At 41.4% G+C, this 22,202-nt stretch overlaps 1 protein-coding gene across 2 annotated transcripts in view; it reads right to left on the reverse strand.

Annotated features, from left to right (window-relative positions):
* Positions 1-22,202, reverse strand: part of NFXL1 (nuclear transcription factor, X-box binding like 1) — an 87,565-nt gene that overhangs the window by 23,056 nt on the left and 42,307 nt on the right. For both annotated transcript variants that reach the window (XM_044298863.1, XM_044298854.1), the window contains exons 13-18: positions 12,971-13,091; positions 12,536-12,695; positions 11,913-12,004; positions 7,520-7,541; positions 5,342-5,476; positions 3,600-3,766 (exon numbers count right to left, since the gene is read on the reverse strand). In XM_044298863.1, the coding sequence (XP_044154798.1) occupies positions 3,600-3,766; positions 5,342-5,476; positions 7,520-7,541; positions 11,913-12,004; positions 12,536-12,695; positions 12,971-13,091 (697 nt within the window). The remainder of the gene's footprint in view (positions 1-3,599; positions 3,767-5,341; positions 5,477-7,519; positions 7,542-11,912; positions 12,005-12,535; positions 12,696-12,970; positions 13,092-22,202) is intronic.

The raw sequence follows: 22,202 nt of genomic DNA on the forward strand, positions 1-22,202 counted from the left end.
AGGGCAGACCAGAAGAGGGGCATCAAGAAGAAGCACAGTTACAAGCTGAAGGTGGAGGAACACTGTCAACTCTGACCCACGACGCATGTGGCTGGGCATTCAGGCCATCTCTGACTATAAGATCAGAAATTCCACACATACAGCCATGACTGTGTCCTCCCTCAATTAGCTAAATGACTTCTACGCTCGTTTTGATAAGGACAATAAGGAGAATTTTGCCAAAACCCTACCCTCTGATGACTGCCATACCCTCACTTACATCATAGGTGTCCATAACGCACTGAGCAGTATTAACGCTCGCAAGGCTGCTGGCCCTGATGGCATTACTGGACGTGTGTTTTGAGAATCTTGCAGGGGTCTTCACTGACATCTTCAACCGATCGCTTGTCCAGGCAGTTGTCCCAGCGTGCTTCAAGACCACCTCTATTGTGCCAGTGCCGAAACAATCATCATTAATGTGCCTGAACGACTATCGCCCTGTAGCACTCACGCCTATAGTTATGAAGTGCTTTAAGCGACTGGTCCTGGCACATCTAAAGTTATGCTTCCCCCTACACTGGATCCTCACTAATTTGCCTAACAAAGTAATAGGAGTACAGAGGATGCTGTATCTACAGCGCTTCAATGTGTACTCTCACATCTGGACAACAAGAATACTTATGGAAGAATGCTGTTTGTTGATTTTAGCTCAGCATTCAATACAGTCATTCCCTCCAAGTTGATCACTAAACCTGTGGATCTTGGAATCGGCAATCCTATCTGTAACTGGATCATGGACTATTTGACCAACAGACCCCAGCATGTTAGGTCATGGAAAGGTCATGGAAATAACTACTGTTCCACCACCATCACACTCAACACTGGCACTCCACAGGGCTGTGCGCTGAGCCTGTTCCTCTACTCCCTTTTCACCTATGACTGCAGGCCTAGGTATGATTCCATCATCAAGTTTGCAGATGACACCACGGTCAATGGGCTCATCACTGACAACGATGAGTCTGACTATAGGGAAGAGGTAAAGCACCTAGCTGTGTGGTGCGCTGACAATAACCTGCTCCTGAATACCAGCAAAACAAAAGCGCTCATTGTGGACTTCAGGAAGGAGAAGAGAGAAACCCATGACCCCATCCACACAAATTGCACCGCTGTTGAACGGGTTTCCATCTTTAAGTTCCTGGGGACCTACATCTCTGACAATCTGCCCTGGTCAACCAAAATCTCTAGCCTGGTCAAGAAGGCACATCAGCGTCTCTTTTTTTGGAGGACACTGAAGAAAAACCACCTGACATACTGGGTAACATTCTGACCAACCGTGCCACAGTCTGGTATGGGAATTGCTCTGAATGCCGTATCCGCCATTAATTTACAGTGAAGTGTATTAGTGCCGGATCCAGCATTAAGTGTTCCGGCAAAATGGATCCGGCTTTCCCGTCTGTGCATGCGGAAAAAAAATGCAAAAAAAAATTTGAATCGGATCAGTTTTTCCTGATGACACCCGAGAGACTGATCCGGTGTTTTAATGCATTTGTCAGATGGATCCGCATCCGGATCAGTCTGACAAATGCCATCAGTTTTTTCGTCCGTATTGCCCGATCTGGCAGGCAGTTCCGGCGACGGAACTGCCTGCCGGAATCCTTTGCCGCAAGTGTCAAAATACCCTAAAACCAGCAGGTTTAGGAACAGTTTCTTCCCCACAGCTGTCACCCTACTGAACTCAGTCCTCCGCTGAACCTTTTCATCCACACTCACTTAACCCTCTACACTCCTCCTCCGCTCCATCCCTCCCAATGACCATGATCATGACTGTCATTCATTCTCAACATTCACGGTATGTGCACATTGGTTACTGCTATAGTTGGGACACTGTCATAGCATAAGTCTCTGTTATGCTTACACTGTTCACTATTACAGTCTATCCATAGCACTACTCTTCCACTTCTGGAGCTATATTCATAGCATTTTGCAGATCTGTTTACTATACATCTGTAAATTTGTATATACGTAGTGCATCTGTATAACTTGTTAATAGTACATATGTATACTTGTTTATAGTACATCTGTGTATTCGCCGTCTGTATAGCAATAGAACAGTTTATCTGTATATATGTATACATCAGCACATCTGTATATTTGCTCTCTATATATCAATATAAACACCTGTATACTTAACTTATTTGTACATAATCTGTACATAACGATTCCTACTTTCTACACTGTCCCTATCTATATATAACTTGTTTTTATTGCACTTGCTGCCCTTCTGATTAGATGCAAACTGTATTTCGTTACCCTGCATTTATACATGTGTAATGACAATAAAGTTGAATCTAATCAAATGATAAGGACAAATGACATTGGTTTCATGGCAGCTAGGTTAGCATCTTGGACACGGAGGAGGACTGGTTCAAAAGAGGTGTGAAAAGAAGACATTTATGTTAAATTGGATAAAACATGCTTGAATAGAGGTTGAGGGGTGCAACACATCATTGTCTGCCACTTACAATGCTGTTCTAACACCTCTCAAGAGGCAGTAAGAAAAAATCTGCACCTGTTCTGTGTTTAGAGCCGCACCTGGTTTTGGATTAAAATCACTGACTGAACACAGATGTATGTATAGGGCAAAAGTAGGAGATTGAGGATGAGTGGAAGTATAATCTACTAATATGTATTTGGGCCTTTAAAATCTCAAAGCTCACCTAAACATAGTTGCTGACTAGATCCATGACTTTATGAATACCCTTTATAAGTGATCCAATGTCAAAAGGATCGTGATGTCATAAAATGCACCGTCACAAAATTTCAACCATATAGCATGGCTGCATGTAACAGACAAGACCATATCTAAAAGGCAAATTAATTACAATTGACAAACATGATAATTAATATACAGACCTTGGGTATAATTAATATACAGAACATGGGTAAAATGGGTGAACAGAGGTCAGCCTGATTGCCACAAGTAGTAATTTCCAGGAGAGAGAGAAACAACATTCAAAATGCATTGTGAATATACTGTATAATGCTTGATATCTACCACAGTATACATTACCACTTATTCCTCCTGTTTTGTTCCAAATTCAATGGCTAGTATACTCCTATGAGCTGTGAACATTTTCTTTATGTTTGTTTACTGCCCGACAGTTTTTTTTTACTGCCAAGCTATCTTCTGGATAGGTCCTCAGCATCTGATTGGTGGGGGGTCTAACACCCGGGACCCCGAAGATAGGCTGTTTGAGAAGGTAGCAACTCTCACACTAGTGCCAAGGAATTCTGTCAGATTGCCAAGCACTGGGCATTGTATAGCGCTGTGCTTGGTGTCGCAGCTCAGCCCCATTCACTTCAATAAGGGGAAAAGCTGCGCCTAGGCCATGTCACCGATGAAGGTGATGCCAAATGGCCTAGGCAAAGATGGAGAAGGCTGTGACGCTACTGAAAGCACTGCTGCCTTCTGAAACAGCTGATCGGCAGGGGTACCGGTTCTTGGACTCCCACCATCCAGATACTGATGATCTATCCAGAGCACAGGACATCATTTAAAAAAAAGTGTCGGAAAACCCCTTTAACGTATATATTGTACGATGTGAAAAAAAGGAGCATACCTGCACTCGATGTAAAGACTACTAATTTTGCAGTGGCACTTAGTCCTGATCATCTGAAGGCATAGTGGACAGTCTCCAGGATGACATGGTAGAGTGCAGCCATGGGGGCACCCTGGCGGTCGAGGTTTTGAGCATTCTACTTCACACATGAAGCACTCTGGACCACACTAGAAGACATAAAATAGATATATTGTAAGATAAGTAACTGCACAGAGGTAAAGCTTATAGGGGCCTGAATTGGCCCTCGATGTCTGAATAACTGGCTAGGATGGGGTCAGAACAAAGCTGTTAACATCACAGTAAAATAATTCCAATGTTATCCACTTAAAGGGAAAATTATGGCACGCAATCATCAAGGATGGCACTGAAATAAATGCATCTGCGAGGGAGTGCGTGAGGGTCACTACAAATATGCAATCAATGGATTAAATAGTATAAAATATAATGTCTAAAGGTGCATACGATTCCATAATGGTGATGAATAATAATAATAATTAACACTAGAGTTTTGCTTCAACTGCACAGAACTTAATCACCCAGAAATCCACTCTAGAAATATTATCACATAGTAGTTTTCATAAGTGGTTTCATAAAAGCATACCCTCTAAAGAGCATCTGATCAACCATGCATATTGCCTGGAAAGATTAACCATGCTTCGTAAAACTATATATATTTCTTTTCTCTATAGGGTTAATTAGTGTCAATAGATGTGAATTTTTATATTTATGTAAATTACCTCTCTGGTGCACAAGGGGGCTGGCCACAGCACTAGCACCACTGCCAGTACAACGTCCCCACGCTCTATGTACACCCCCCTCCCCCTTGAGTGACAGGGCTAGAAATGTCATCTAGCCTTGTGTTCTCGCTCCACTGCTTAGGCTCAGTGACTTGGCGTCTGCGCAGTGGATCTGATGAGCTCCGAAAGCAATGTTCATCAGATTCACTGCCTCGGCGCCAAGTCACTGATCCGCTTGCGCAGTTGATCTTCTGCTGCTTCCAAAGCTTAGGAAGCAGCATCTGATTCACTGTGCCAAGTCAATGAGCCTCAGCACCGGCATGAGAACACAAGGCTAGAAGAGATGTCTGGCCCCGTCACTCAAAGGGGAGGAGGGTGTACAAAGAGCGCAGGGGCGTTGCACTAGAGGTGTTCCTAGTGCTATGCCCAGGCTCCTGGTGCTCCAAATAGCTAATTTACATAAATATCTAAATTTATAAATTTCAGCACTTACACATATTAACCCTATAAAGAAAATAAATATATTGCTTTACTCTTTAAAGGGGTTAGCCAACCTTTTAAAATGAAAGGCTAATCCTTATGACAGACCATTAATACATCAATTAATCAGATTGGTGGGGGTCTAACTTTCGTCACCCCTGCCGACAAGCTGGTAGAATGGGCCATGACGCTCATTCAAGTCTGACGTCTCTTGTTTACACCGGAAAAGACACAGTTCAGAAGTCACACCAAATCTTTAGAAGAAGAGGTGAACGTAATACATGGTACAAAGCTACATTTCCCCACCTTGCTGCTACTAATAGTATTGGTGTCCTGCAGGATTACCAGCGTCTGGACTGGTGGAAACAATGAAGAGGGTACAGCGCTCGTATGAGAGCCGCTGCCCAATCAGAAGCCTGATCAGCAGGGGTTGTGAGAGTCAGACCTTCACCAATCTAATATTGATGGCCTATCCTTGGAACTTGATTACATTTTACACTTGGAATGTCATTCACCAATTCTCACCTTTTCTTTGTTACCATTAACTTCAGTGACTTTATGACATTCTCTTGAACAAGTGTGATTCCCACAAGGAAGCCGACGTCCACATGGCCTTTTGCAGGAGAAAGGGCGAGCAGCATGACATGGCAAGAGACTGACCTGAGGGAAAGTAAAAAACAGCCATTATCTTACATCACATTTCAAAGGGGAATTTACTTTTGCTGATGAGTGGTTACAAGAATTCTGGATTTGAATAGACAGGGATGTAGCCATAAATTGCATCTTTCTGACGGGGCAACCTCTCCTAATATGTCACTTTCAGTGGAACTGGATGTTATTGCTCCAAAATAAATGGTAGTGCACAGTGGTCAATTTATACATATCGAAGAGGAATAACAGAGGAAAGAAACAACACAGATCTGCACCAGATTTATCACAGGGGCTCAGGCTGGATGATAAATGTAGTGCGGGGACAGACACTTTTCTCAGATTTTATACCAACTTTTAGTTAACTTGCTTCTGCTTTATGTAAGTGTACAATACTGTAGAAACTCTAGCTGAGCAAAATTGCGCCATTGTTTTGGACAGATTTTAGCCACAGACACATTAGTGCATCTGGGCAAAAGTTGCAAATTAAGGAATATTTCTTACGTTGCATAAGCAAACAAAAAATGTAATTTAAACGGTCATTTGATCTGTAATGTGAATAACCAGGAATATCAATAAGATCCCCTAAATGCAAAAGGGGGCACAGGGACATAAGAGCACTAAAGTAAAGGGTGTACAAATCCTTCTAAGCTGGTAAGACGGCATCGACTTTATCTTGGGATTGACTTGCTCTGATTATCACATACTGTATTTTTTATTTATTTTACTCATGTATATACAGTATATACGATCCTATTCCACAGCACTTTACAGAAATGATCATCACATTCTGAGTTCCCTATCAGTATGTCTTTGGTGTGTGGAAGGAAACCCATGCAAAAACAGGAAAGCACCTCCAAACTCAATGCTAAACTGCATGCAGATGTTGTCCTTGGTCGGATTCGAACTTAGGACCCCAGCGCTGCAAGGCACCAGTGCCAACCACTGAGCTGCCCCATATTATATTCTTTATCTACGAAATGAGCAGCTATTCATTTTACTAGTATTTGAATTAGGAATAACATGTTAGTTAGCGCATGGCGTGGTTTCACTCCATTACTCTAGCCATATGGCTCTAGCACTTTATAATGAATATAGGTTACTGTATTAACCACATATTCTACAGACACAGCTCAGCTGAAAATTAATTTCCAGAGCATTTTCTACCAATGGTTCCTAAAACTCAGATGTCATCTGTGTTGTGCGAGTATTTTTTTACGGATCCATAGACTTCAACGGCCATGTTTGGCCCGCATCACGAACCAAAGTAACGCATGTCTCCATGTTTTTTCCACTCACCCATGTTCAGTGTAAAACCACTGATGTGTGAACATACACATTAAAATCAAGGATTACGTATGCTGTCTGTGGAAAATGCGGATAGCACACGCCCGTGAAAAGTGAAAATGTGAACAAGGCTGATTTCTGAGTCAGTGTTTGATCAGTGATTTCCATCAGTGATTGTGAGCCAAAACCACGTGCAGGTCAAAAACACAGAAGAGGTGCAGATCTTATCTCTGTGTAGGCGTCACTCCTGGTTTTGGCTCACAAACAATTATGGAAATCACTGACCAAAACACTGACCAGTGTTGCGTGAAAGCGGCCAAAGTGTCACCTATGTTCATCATGTAATTTGTGTGTTATATAAAATCCGGTCTCTGTTCCCATTAGGCCTCATGCACAGGGTCGTGGCCGTCCCTGCACGCATACAGCCGATTCGTAATATACAGGCACCAGCTGTGTGCACACTGTGGGGTCTCTCCCCGTGCCTCCGCACTGCAAAAAATAGAACATGTTCTATTTTGTTGTGGTGCAGACGGATCATGGATGAATGGGTCTACATCTGTCTGCGGAACCATACGGATTGCGCCCGTGCAAATTACAGTCCCCAATGTACGGAACGCCTGGCGCACTCGTGTGCATGAGGCCTTACCAAACAGTTCTTCAGCCCCCTCACCCTCCATCTGAACACACACCATCACACACCAGATGTTGCAGCAATACAGGATTAGTGACACGCATAGTGATACACACATTGTGTAACAACATACTTACTTCATGTTTTCCGAGGCACTCCCTGTAAAAATCATGAAAAAAAGGAAAATTTAGGCCTCAATAGGAAACACAATTTATATGTGAACTCAGACCACATCTTCATCCCATACAGAGCAGAACACCAAAGGGCGCAGAACATCTGGATACACCAGGGTAGGGTTGGTCCTACACCACACAGAAAACTGTTTTTGAGCTCCCTTTAGTATTAAGCTGGCCATTCACATTAAATAAATGTTGTCTGAACCCACTGATTTTGGCAGGAATGGCCGACTATCTAATGTATATGGGGGCCTCCCATAAACAATCATAAACAAATACATTTAAAAATAAAAACCAGAATATTCTTTTAACATCCATACAATATACACGCACTATTACCGTAGATCTTTTTTCTTTTTTTATTACGCATGTCATATTCTTGTGGAATATAACGAAAAGCAGAATCTACCTAGAAATGAGGGCTAATAAATACTTCTACCTTATCCTCGGCTTCATCTGGTGATGGATAGCAGGTAATAGATCTAAGAGCAGTCATGGATTACAGATGGAATGAGTTTGTTTAGGAGTGGGGTCCTGCACTGCATTACATTACTGGATGCGATTGGCACAATCATACAATGTCACTGAATATTACTCAAACCTGAACCAATATCTTATTATTGTTCAAAGTAAGTTTTTGAACAAATAGACTTCGAGGATAGGTCATCAGTAAATAAAAAAAATATAAAAAAAAAAGATTATAAAACATATGCATGATGGGTGAATAATGGAAAAATAAAATTGTGGAGGGACCAATTTTAGGCATTTTTTGCTAAAATAAATGAATAGTAATAATGAATTAATGCTAATGTGAAGAAATTTAATGCTTTATATATTTTCTCTGAAAAAGGTTCTAAAAATATTCTACAGCTCATCCTGGAAAAAAAAAAAAAAAAGCAAGACCTCACACCACTACATTCAGGAAAAAATAAAAAGTTATGTTCAACCAAATGCACCAGGGAGAGCATTGGTCTTTACGGGGGTCATTTACAAACAGATATGCACCACTTTTCGGCGTATATCTGTCGCAAATTGCAGCGCAAAGGTTATCTGCACCGCAATCTGCGACTTTTCCCTTCTCACGCCAGGTCAAAACAAAAAGGGGCGTGGCCAAGGAAGGGGGCGGGCTGGCAGGCCCATCTCATTTCTCATTTTCTACGCCTGTTTTGGGAATAGAAAATGGTCTAAATCTACACCAGTTCCCTTGCTCCCTTGCCAGCGCCTCTATATAAATTTGACGCATCCACCACCAGCTAAAGGGGTATTAAGATCGGTGTCTAAAACTAAATCGGTGAGTAATCCGCAGGAGGTTGTGAGCGGTACAGCGGACTTCTGCGCTGAGAGACCGGAGCGAAAGGTGGTTGACGATCTGCAGGAGGTCGTGAGTAACACGCAACATTGTTGCATACAATTGTGAACAGCAACTAGCTGCCATTTATCATAATCTGCAAATCTGGATTATTCACACCATATGGAAAGCCGGCGGTGACTAATAGCACAAACAAAAGATATGGACACCACCCTGTCTGTCTATATCAAATTATTTGAAAGCAAATCATCGAATGCTGAACCACACATCCAAACACAAGTGAAAAAAAAAAACACATTTTTGAAGTGAGCTCCGCATTATAAAGGGACCAGTTCTATTAACCTATTGTGAAAACATTTTATATTGGGGATTTATGATTTTTTGGCATATTAAATATTATATATATATATATATATATATATATAAATAAAAGGAATGAGTAAAAATACTTGCAGAATATTGTGAGCCAGCCATTTTAGAGATATTTGATAACTGTTGAATGCTCAACCACAGCTCCATTCAAACCTCTACAGTGGTGGGACCCCCAACAATCAGACGTGTCTCTCTATCCTATGGATAGGTGCTCAATATATCCTGGGGATACGGCCGCATGTAGTGGGTCCGCTACATAAAATCCCCAGCACATCTACCAATATCCCACTGCCTCAAAAGCCACTTTTTTTTTTTTTTACCAGAAATCATTATTGTGGAAAAGCTGCAAGCTACACTGCAAAGGGTGCAATCTGCTGCAGAATATGACATGCTGCAGTTTTTAAAATCTGCACCTGTCATTTGGAAGCTGTCAGCAGTGCGAGATTCGTGAAAATCTCATCCGCTTTTCTGCTTATCATCTGCATTAATGAGTGGAAGCGGCTAAGTCATAGCTGCAACTGTATCTGAAGCTGCAGACTGATGAACACAGAAAATGCAGACTGCATCTGGAAGCATTAAATTACAGGCCAAAGTCATGTCCCGTCTGTCACAGAAAGCAGCCAGACATCTCATCATCATAAAGCCCCATCCGAAAGAGGAAGCAATAAGGGCATAAAGGATAATAATGTAATGTGAAGCCGTGTCTTACAAAAAACCATCCCCAATGTATAGCATAATAGGAAGAACAGGCACAACCCAGACGCTCATCTACAGCAATATGAAAAGGCATTTACTGAAAGGAACCGGAACTTATTTTTATTACGGAACTTTAATATTATGTCAAATTTACTTTATTAACCCCTTAAGGACCCAGCCATTTTTCAGCTTAAGGACCAGGCGATTTTTAGCAACTCTGACATGTGTCACTTGTGGTAATAACTTTAAAACGCTTTTACTTATCAAGGCCATTCTGAGATTGTTTTCTCGTCACATATTGTACTTCATGACAGTGGTAAAATGGAGTCAAAAATAATATTTTTGAAACAAAAAAAAGTAATGTTTTAGTGTCTCCATAGTCTGAGAGCCATATTTTTTTTTATTTTTTGGGCGATTGTCTTAGTTAGGATCTCATTTTTTGCCGGATGAGATGACTGTTTGATTGGTGTGATTTTGGGGTGCGCATGACTTTTTCACTGCTTGCTATTACACTTTTTGTAATGTAAGGTGACAAAAAAATGGCTTTTTTGACACTGTTTTTATTTTTTACGGTGTTCACCTTAGGGGTTAGATCATGTGATATTTTTATAGAGCAAGTTGTTACAGACGTGGCAATACTTAATATGTATACTTTTTTATTTATTTAAGTTTTTAAGTTTAACACAATAATATCATTTTTGAAACATTACAAATCCTGTTTTAGTGTCTCCATAGTCTGAGAGCCATAGTTTTTTTTTGGGGGGGGGGGTGATTGTCTTAAGTAAGGGCAAATTTTTTGCAGGATGAGGTGACGGTTAGATTGGTACTATTTTGGGGGGGCATACGCCTTTTTGATTGCTTGGTGTTGCACTTTTAGGCCTAGTTCACACGAACGTTTTTTTTGCGGGTGTACGGGCCGTTTTTTTGTGTTCCGTATACGGTCCGTATACGGAACCATTCATTTCAATGGTTCCGCAAAAAAAACTGAATGTGTTCCGTATGCCTTCCGTTTCCGTTTTTCCGTTTTTCCGTTCCGTTGAAAGATAGAGCTTGTCCTATATTTGGCCGTAAATCACGGGTCGTGGCTCCATTCAAGTCAATGGATCCGCAAAAAAAACGGAACACATACGGAAATGCATCCGTATGTCTTCCGTTTCCGTTCCGTTTTTTCTGAACCATCTATTGAAAATGTTATGGCCAGCCCAATTTTTCCTATGTAATTACTGTAAACTGTACATGGCATACGGAAAAACGGAACGGAACAACGGAACGGAAACGGAAACACAACGGAACTCAAAAACGGAACAACGGATCCGTGAAAAACGGACCGCAAAAAACAATAAAAGCCATACGGTCGTGTGAACTAGGCCTTAGTCACAGCAGCGCGGGGACCCGATGGCAACTCTGATCCCCGCGTGGACATCGCACATCAAGGGTTAACACCGATGCTGGCGCATAAAGCAGGGGTCCGGCTATCAGTGACTTCCGGACCCCGCCGCTGGTCAGGCGGGCACAGCTCTTACACCGGACCGATCAGCCTGCCGTACATGTACGGTGCTGGTCCTTAAGTCATGTCCACCAGAGCTGTACATGTACGGCGGAGGTCCTTAAGGGGTTAATAGAATTATATTCTAATTGGGAAATCACTGCTACATACCGTATATCTTCTCACCCAACTAAGGACCCATTCACATGACCGTATGGTCGCAGTGCTCGTGTTGTCAACTGCAAATAGTGGGTCTGCAAAACACGTGCATCGGCTGTGTGAACTCCGTATTGCAGCGTGGAGCCGAGGCACGGATCGAAAGCCCATGGAAACACATGGAAGGCCTTACGTGTCCCTTCCCGCCCACAACGGGAGCAAGATGGCCATATGGTCGTGTGATGGAGATTAATGGGAATTATGGTTAAAACGCAACCTCTCAATGAGCACTATGCAGATTGTATACAGATGTCTAAAATGTAAGCTTGACTTACATAGGCATGGGGACCTGGCAGGGAGGACAAGGCAATGCTGTCTGGATATAGGCAGGTTCAGAAGGCTGCTCCCATGGACCGGCAGGCTGAGGCTAACAAAAGACCATAAAAACCATTGTCAAGGCCAGCAATGCAAATAATGTCACACAGAATATAAAACAACACAATGTACATGAACTTAGTAACACACTGGTACAGAGGGGGAGGACAATATATTTTACTCGGCTGCATCTTTTATTCAAGAGTTATAGGTGAGAAATCAATAGTACTCACTCTTCTGAAGCCCAAATTGCGCTTTCAATTTCTTTTATTCTTTATAAACATTCCATCATTTTCATATATCTTTTTTTTTGTTTTGAGAGCTGATCTCTATCCCATGCTGCACAAAGTTTCGGGGGTCACGCCCCCCTTACTCAAGCGCGCATGAGACATTTTAATAGAGACCAACTTAAAAAATTATCTTTAGCCCAAAATGAGTAAAACACAATCATAAAAAAAGTACATGGGCTTTTTTTTTTTTTTTAGCTGAAGATTACTGTTAGGATCCGTCATACCATTGAAGTCAATGTTGGGGAAAAAAACGTGGTCGTATAAATACTTGTTTCTCCAGATAAATGTCTTACCAATCCTTTTTGTTTAACAAGAGCCTCATCATGGCAAGACACAGGACACATGTGGCCACACTTCTGTAAAGTTTTCTGACAAGTCTGTCGACAGGGTGGACAAGGACCAAAGTGGCATCTGTGTCGCTCCCTGGCTTCATGGTGACATGTCGATGGGTGACTAAATTAAGAACACAAGGGGAACCCCATTTTGTTGAGATACAAGCAAATAAAAGGCACATTGAATACATGTGAAATTTATCAATAGAGAAACAAAAAAACTGTAATGGTAAAAATGGTAGTTAATATAGTTTTATTGTATATTGTACGTTATATGTCGTGGTCTTCTCTGTGCTCAAATAACACATAGTGACTAAGCTAACAATGATGGTTTGTGCATCTGCTGATTTATGACACTTCACATTGATCCAGTTATAGGAAGCACAAGAGGCATACCTGCATAGCTCCTTACACCGGGGAGGCTTGGTGCTACGTTCTCTGCCGCAAGGAACAGTAAGTACCGCCTTCCCACAACTGCACTTCACATCAACTGTCTCAGGACATGGATAGCAGCTTCCTACAGTTAAATATATATAAAAAAGCATCACTGAATCATAGTTCCTTTCCCACCAGCAAAACCTTTCATCCATTAAAGAGGATTTCTACTCAAAACGTAATGCACATATAGTAGTATAAGTTAGAAAAGTAGCTACAGTTTGGTAATGGCTTTTCTTTTACTTAAATAAATATTGTCATTTTTTCTTTTTATGCGGTGTCAGAGATAATATCTAGAGATAATATACAGATAAGGGTTATTAGATGACTGGAACAAAGTGAAAGTAGGATGGTCACCACTAGAAAAACTGTTAACCCTTTGTGACAGAACAGCTCAATATTTTTTATAAAGAGCAATTGAAAAAACATTTTTTTGTCCAAAATTAGTAATATGCAATTGTAACAAAAATTGCCCCCAGAGGTGTACATAGCCTTTAAAGAATAACTTCCATAGACTTTAATAGTAACAGCTGTGCCTAAGACCAATGGTAAAATAGTCTGTTCAACAAAAGTCACAGAAGCCCCCTATAAGTGAGAAACATATCATGCAGCTATCAGCGTACAGCAGGGCATGGTTTTGTAGTTTTACAACAGCTGGAGGGCCGCAGGTTGAGCATCCCTGGCATAAATGAAGTACTGTTTAAAGGGATTGTCCCAAGAATGAAATGTAGCCCCAATCTAAGGTTAGGGGATTCCAGAGGAAAAAAAGCAGTCTGGTTTGAGAGCTGCACTTATACAAGCAGACAAACAACGCGAGTTTGTGAGCGTTCGCATGTTTGAGTTCAAGTGTGTGCTTGTATTATGTGTGTGACTTTAGATTACGTGACTTGAGATTCAGGGACTTTAGGAGGGGACTACAGTAAGTTAGACTCTTATCACTGCACTATATTGTATTTTTTCTCTGTTCTTGCGTAATCTCCATTTAGTATGGGCTCCATTATTGACAGCGCAGTCCAGTTCACATCTTGTCTAATGTATGAAGTCCTGGAACAGCCGTTTGAGGGTGCATATCTTTATTCAAAATGTGAGCAAATTGCCTATTTGGAATCGCACATCGTGTATCTAACCAGGCAAGTTTCAACACTGAGAAGCGTTGATAATTTGGAAAACAGTTTGCAGCTCACTGAGCAAGCCCTCTATGGGGTAGATTAGTAGCGAGGAGGCTCAGGAAAGTGAGGTAGCTAGCTGGATAACAGTTATAAAGCAGGGTAGAGGGAAACGTGCCAGGGAGGCTAGACCTCATCTGACACACCCCAACAAGTTTGCAAGGTTGGCAGATGAGGGGGATGTCAGTTAAGAGAGAGCACTGCTGCAGCCAGACCCTTTCTCTACCAGTCAGGGGAATGTCAGCTCCAGTAAGCAGGGGACCAGGAGAGCAGGGCAGGCCAGACAGGTGCTGGTAGTGGGAGACTCCATTATTAGGGGTACAGATAGGGCGATTTGTCACAAAGATCGGGATCGTCGAACTGTGTGTGGTCTTCCTGGTGCTCGAGTTCGACACATCGCAGATCGGATTGACAGATTACTGGGGGGAGCTGGAGAAGATCCAGCAGTCATGGTCCATATCGGAACCAATTACAAAGTTAGAGGTAGGTGGAATGTCCTTAAAAATAATTTTAGGGATTTAGGTCACAAGCTTAAGGCAAGGACCTCAAAGATAGTGTTTTCCAAAATACTACCTGTACACACAAGAAAGGAAGCAGGAGATTAGGGAGGTTAACAAGTGGCTCAAGAACTGGTATAGGAAGGAGGGGTTTGAGTTCCTGGAGAACTGGGCCAACTTCTCTGTTGACTACAGGCTCTATTGTAGGGATGGGCTGCACCTCAATGGGGAAGGATCAGTTGTGTTGGGGGAGAAGATGGCTAGAAGGTTTGAGGAGTGTTTAAACTAGGGACTGGGGGGAGGGTAATTACGTTATAGGAGGGGAAGATAGTGCAGATAGAGACCAGGGGCAAGGTAATGGGACTGAGGGAGGAATGGAAGGAGGGACTAGAACAGTTCAGAAGGAAAGATGTAGGGTAAAAAATATACATAAATCTCTTAATTGTATATATACTAATGCCAGAAGCCTGACTAATAAAACTGGTGAACTGGAATTAGTGATGAGTGAGGAGAACTATGATATAGTGGGAATAACTGAGACATGGCTAAATGACAGCTATGACTGGGCAGTCAATGTAAGGGTTACAGTCTGTTTAGAAGGATCTAAAAATACCAGAGAGGGGGAGGGGTCTGCATTTATATAAAGTCCTGTCTAAAGCCCACACTCCGGGAAGATATAAGTGAGGGACATGAATACGTGGAGTCACTGTTGGTAGAAATACATGGAAGCAAAAACAATAATAAAATACTAATAGAAATTTATTATAAACCACCTAATATACCAGAGTCCCCAGAAAATCTACTACTAAACGAGATAGACGTGGCAGCAAATCATAATGAGGTGGTTATTATGGGGGGCTTCAACTACCCAGATATAGAAAAAAACTGTAACCTGTTTATCTCAAAGGAAACAGGTTCTTGGCAATAACCAAAGACAATTACCTCTCCCAACTGGTTCAGGACCCGACTAGAGGGACAGCAATACTGGACTTAGTATTAACCAATAGACCTGACAGAACAACAGATGTGCAGGTTGGGGGACACCTGGGAAAAATTGACCATAAAGTAATAACCTTCCAATGGTTATTCAAAAGAGCGTTTCTACAGGGAGAAACAAAAATACCAAACTTCAAAAAAGCTAAATTTAGCCAACTAAGAGAGGCCGTAAGCTTAACTAACTGGGACAAAGTCTTAACTAACTGGGACAAAGGAAGCGCTGAAAAACTATAAGGAAAAAAATTGAATATGTAAAAAAAATAAAAGCAGCCAAAGTAGAGACCAAAAGATTAATTGCCAAAGAGAGCAAAACCAACCCTAAAATGTTCTTCAATTATATAAATGGTAAAAAGTATGAATCTGAAGGTGTCGGCCCTCTACAGAGTAATGAGGGGGGAGTTGCAGAGAGCGATTAGGAGAAAGCAAAAGCTATTAAATATTTTTTTCTCCACTGTATTCACTGAGGAAAATAAACTCAGATGAAATGCAGAATGTAAAAGTAAATTCCCTATTAAAAGTGCCCTGTCTGACCCAGGAAAAGGTATAGCTACATCTTAAAAAAAAATTTAAAATGGACAAATTGCCAGGACCAGATGGCATACACCCTGTATCCTAAGAGAATTAAATAATGTCCTAGCCAGACCCTTCTTTCTGATATTTAAGGACTCTATACTGACAGGAAGTGTTCCACAGGATTGGCGCATAGCAAATGTGGTGCCAATATTCAAAAAGAGTCCAAAAACAGAGCCCGGACACTATAGGGCGGTAAGTTTAACATCTGTGGTGGGTAAACAGTTTGAAGGTTTTCTAAGAGATGCTATCTTGGAGTACCTCAATGAAAATAAGTAAATAACGCAATATCAGCATGGCTTCATGAGGGATCGGTTATGTCATATATTCAGTTTTTTTGAGGAGGAAAGTTCTAGACTTGACAGCGGCGAATCAATGGATGTCGTATATCTGGACTTTTCCAAAGCATTTGACACTGTACCACATAAAAGATTAGTATATAAAATGAGAATGCTTGGACTGGGGAAAATGTCTGTATGTGGGTAAGTAACTGGCTCAGTGATAGGGTGGTTATTAATGGTATACACTCAGATTGGGTCACTGTCACTAGTGAAGTGCCACAGGGGTCCATATTGGGTCCCTATTCTCTTCAATATATTTATTAATGATCATGTAGAAGGCTTGTACAGTGAAATATTAATTTTTGCAGATGACACTAAACTGTGTAAAGTAATTAACACGGAAGAGGACAGTATACTGCTACAGCTGGATCTGAATAGATTGGAGGCTTGAGCAGATAAGTGGCAGATGAGGTTTAACACTGACAAATGTAAGGTTATGCACATGGAAAGGAATAATGCAAGTCACCAGTACATACGAAATGGTAAATCACTGGGTAACACTGACATGGAAAAGGACCTAGGAATTTTAGTGAACAGCAAACTAAGCTGTAGAAACCAGTGTCAGGCAGCTGCTGCAAAGGCCAATAAGATAATCGGTTGCATCAAAAGGGACATAGATGCCAGTGATGAGAACATAGTCCTGCCCCTTTACAAATCACTAGTCAGACCACACATGGAGTTTTGTGTACAGTTCTGGGCTCCTGTGAACAAGGCAGACATAGCAGAGCTGGAGAGGGTTCAGAGGAGGGCAACTGAAGTAATAACTGGAATGGGTGGTGTACAGTACCCTAAAAGATTATCAACATTAGGGTTATTTACTTTAGAAAAAAGACGACTGAGGGGAGATCTAATTACTATGTATAAATATATCAGGGGTCAGTACAGAGATCTCTCCCATCCCCAGGACTGTGACTGTGATGAGGGGACATCCTCTGCGTCTGGAGGAAAGAAGGTTTGTACACAAACATAGAACAGGATTCTTTATGGTAATAGCAGTGAGACTATGGAACTCTCTGCCTGAGGAGGTGGTGATGGCGAGTTCACTAAAAGAGTTCAAGAGGGGCCTGGACGTATTTCTGGAGTGCAATAATATTACAGGCTATAGCTACTAGAGAGGGGTCATTGATCCAGGGAGTTAGTGTACTTTCACACTAGCGTTTTTATTTTCTAGTATTGAGTTCCCTCCTAGGGTCTCAATACCGGAAAAAAATGCTTCAGTTTTATCCTAATACATTCTGAATGGAAAGCATTCAGTTCAGTATGCATCAGGATGTCTTCAGTTCAGTCCCTCTTACGGTATTTGGCCGAAGAAAATACTGCAGAAAAATTCCGGAACACTTGCCGAACGACGGATCCGGTACCTAGTGTTCCAGCAAAATGGACCTTTAAAAGTGCAAAAATGTTTTATTATATATATATATATATATATATATATATATATATATATACACACATATATATACACACACACACACACACACACACACACACACACATACATACATATACCGGATCAGTTTTTCCAGATGACATCGGAGAGACGGATCCGGAATTTCAATTCGGATACGGCTCTGTCTACAAATGATATCCGTTTGCATACGGATGTCCGGATCTGGTAGGCAGTTTCGGCAACGGAACTGCCTGCCGGATCTCCACAACGCAAGTGTAAAAGTACCCTTATTCTGATTGCCTGATTGGAGTCGGGAAAGAATTATTTTCCCTAAAGTGAGGAAAATTGGCTTCTACCTCACAGTTATTTTTTGCCTTCCTCTCGATCAACTTGCAGAATAACAGGCTGAACTGGATGGACAGATGTATTTTTTTGGCCTTATAAACTATGTTACTATGTTAGATGTCTGATCAGTGAGGCTCTGACCACTATCATGAGGTCCCAGGAATGAATGGAGAGGCGGTTGTGCATGGGCGCTGCTGCTCCATTCATTTGTATAACACAGCCAGAGTTGGCAGAGTGCTGATATCTCAAAAACTGATGCCCATCTGACATTTTGTCAGCATTTTCAAGAAATTATCAGGTGACAATTTACAAAAAAACTAACAACCTAAATACCCCCACTAAACATGGTCACTGCGCAGAGCAGAAAAATGTCAATATCTCTATAAAGTTAAAATCTTATCTTCTAAAGTTGGGTCTAGCATCTGATGGAAATCCACTTTAAACTAGTGGTACTTTTTTTGAATCTACTCTTCACAAAAAGGGAAGATATGAAATTCAATTCCTCTAATGATACATAAAAAAATGATGCCCCGGGGAAAGGCAGATGAGAACCTCATGTGGACATGTGAACATGTACAAGTCTGGAATCCTTGTGACTACCTATACTGAATGTAACAGAACATTAATTTCAAAATGAAAAATGCCTTGCCTTGTTCTACTTACTCATCAACCACAAGATTAAAATCAGGTCAGGTCAGGTCAGCTGAATAACACTGCTTATCGTGGGGCAATGGCACCTTTTAAGAGGTGGGATACATTAGGCAGCAAGAGAACAGACAGTTCTTGAAGTTGATGTGTTGGAAGACAGAAAAATGGGCAAGAGTAAGGATCTGAGCTACTTTGATAAGGCACAAATTGTGATGGCTAGGCAGTTGGGTTAGCGCTTCTTCAAAACTGGTGTTCCCAGTAAGCAGTGGTCCCCTACCAAAAGTGGTCCAAGGAAGGGACAACAAGCAAACCAGTGATGGGTTCATTGGCTCAAAAAGCTCACTGACACACGTGAGAAGCTGATGCTAGCCTGTCTGGTGTGATTCCCACAGTAGAGTTACTGTAGTACAAATTGCTGAAAACATTAATAATGGCCAAGACAGAAGGCTAGGCGCATCCACCGACAAGTGCAACTGCACGCTACCCCTGTCTACTGAGCGCAGCTATTGCCTATACTTCCTTATCCATTCAAAGCAACAGATTGATAAAGGCAATATCCGGCCGAAACGTCACTGCATATAAAGGCTGCACTTTAATAAAAGATTCAACTTTTTGCATTATAACTGCTGGAGTTCTCTTCATTGTTATACGTGGGGTGGGAACCCAACTCCAAGCATACACTGGCAGAGTGCCACAAAGTTCTATATCACAATTAAGACAGAAGGCTGTCAGGACACACAATGCATCACAGTCTGATTCCTATGGGAAAGTGTAACTGCTTGGTGAGAGTGCCCATGCTGACCACTGGTCACTGCTGACAGCACTTACATTAAATATGTGAGCATCAGAACTGAACGATGGAATAATAAAACGATGTGCCTGGCCTAATGAATCACAATTTCTTGTATGTCATAGGCCAGGTACATGTGCGCTGCTTACCTGGGGAAGAGATGCCACTAGGATGCACTATTAGATGAAGGCAAGCTGGTGGAGGCATTGCGAGGCTCTGGGCAATGTGCTCCTGGGAAACCTTTGGTCTTGGCATTCACATGGATATAGCTGAAATGTATCACCAACCTAAACATTGTTGCAGGTCAAATACCTTTAAGACAGTGGCCTCTTTCATGAGGATAATGTCCCATGCCACACTACAAAAACTGTTCAAGAATGGCTTGAGGAACAAGACAAACAATTAATGGTGTTGTCTTGACCTCAAAATTCCACAGAACTCAAATTGATAGAGCATCTAAGGGATGTACGGAAAAAAACAAGGCAAATTTTTGGAGGCATCAATGGCTATTTTCTTGGTGCCAGAAACCACAGGACCACCTTCAAATGTCTTGATGGATCATGCCTTGATGGATCAACACTGTTTTGGTGCCAAAGAGAGAACTATAATGTTATGGCTGATAGTGTATGTGTTTCCTATTAATCTCCACTGTAAACCAGCTGAACTTTTCAGTGGCTGGACAACGTCACAATCAACAGAATTTCTAACACATTTCTCAAGAAGACTGGGAAACTAGCATTACATAAAAGGAACTCATAATACCAATGTTTTCTCAGACTTTTGTATTTAGAAGATGACATAGGGGAAAATTGTGACATTATACAGTACATTAATGTATTCGGCAATTCTACTGTAGTGATCTATTCCAGTAAGCCAATCAGCTCTTAGTTCTTTCTAGTTTTCTGTCCAAAGAGCACAAGTTTTGTTTGAACACCATGTCAGCAAAATGTACTATTCCCCAGGGCATCTGTCCAAAACTGGAGCTCCACAGTGAGGTTGTTCCAAAAGCTTGCACTATGATGGAGTCCTACCATCTAAGAATTTTATGGACAGCTAGTCATCTTAATGATCACCATGTAATGCTACATTTCCCCAATGGCTGCAGTTATTTGCCAGGGTATGAAGACATTAGTCAATCACTGAGTCCTTCTGTATTAAGGGTGTTGTAATCATATATGATGCATAATGACTATATGCCCGCAAAGAGACTGTCTGTGGTGAGCTTTTTCCCCACAATTTTGCTTGATATAATTTTAGTTTGTATATACTGTAAATATATTACTGCTGCCCCAACCGCATCCATTGCCCTGGAGGGCACAGTGTCCTCCCTAAGTATAAAGCATCATGCAAAATGTGCCATTTCTTTCCGTCATCAAATCGTTTTGATATGTCTTAATCAGATTAGCAGAATGTCAGTTACTGACTTTTCAGGAAGTCAATTTTGGACAAATATCACACCGGCACCGAGGCTTTCATGTGGTTAGTTATCAGGATGCTCATCCTTGTGACCTTTAGAATGAATCCCATTATTAGTTGTATCACATCTGAGATGCAAATAAAAGCAAGCAACACAGAAAGCCTCAAAGAATCTCTGCATTCATCTTAAATAGGGATGAGCAAATTTCTTAAAAGTTTGATTCACCGAATTTCACACAAACAATTTGCTTCATAAGGAATTACTTTGTCATGAAGCGCATTATTTTGTAAGTAGCAGGTACAATGATGGAAAGCTGCGATAGTGCCGCAGCAGTCATTGTATTCCTCAGATTTAGTGTTCATACATGATCGTGGCATCAGAGTGTAAAATTAACAATAAAAAACAAAAATATTCAAACTTACCTCCTCCATTTGCCCATGAAGGGCCGGCCGCCTTTATCTTGCTTGAAGATCTCGGCCGAAATCCTGTGCGGTGCGAGATTACGTCATCACGCCGCCGCGAGCAAATGGAGGAGGAAAGTTTGAATTTTTTAGTTTTTTAAACTATTTCAGGTTAAATCGATTTGCTGACACGAAGCACGGGCAAAGCCGGCCTCTAGGTGAATCGAATTTATCCTGAAATTCGGATAGAATTCCACTTCGTGGGATTCGAATCGCTCATCTCTAATCGTAACCTTTCAAATGATCAAGATACACACTGCCAGGCATTCCGCCACTGACAGCCTCATAAAGAAGGGCTAAGTATTATTCTAGTCTCAAGTTAGCTTCAAAGAAATGAAAAAAACCAATGTTGCTTTTAAGATTATAACAATAAAATGTTGGCTGTTGCATAAATTCTTGACTTGGTCTTATGGTGGCTGATGCACAGCATGGTACTAGCCGTTCCGGCAAATAAAATATGTTACAAGCTGATACAGAAATGTGGAGGGAGATTTTAAAACAGAGACAAACTTGAAGCTGGTTCCTTATAAATACTTACAGAAAACCACATAAAAAACTCTCCCCGTAATAGT

The sequence above is a fragment of the Bufo gargarizans genome, chromosome 1 (assembly GCF_014858855.1).
Source record: "Bufo gargarizans isolate SCDJY-AF-19 chromosome 1, ASM1485885v1, whole genome shotgun sequence".
NCBI classification, from domain to species: domain Eukaryota; kingdom Metazoa; phylum Chordata; class Amphibia; order Anura; family Bufonidae; genus Bufo; species Bufo gargarizans.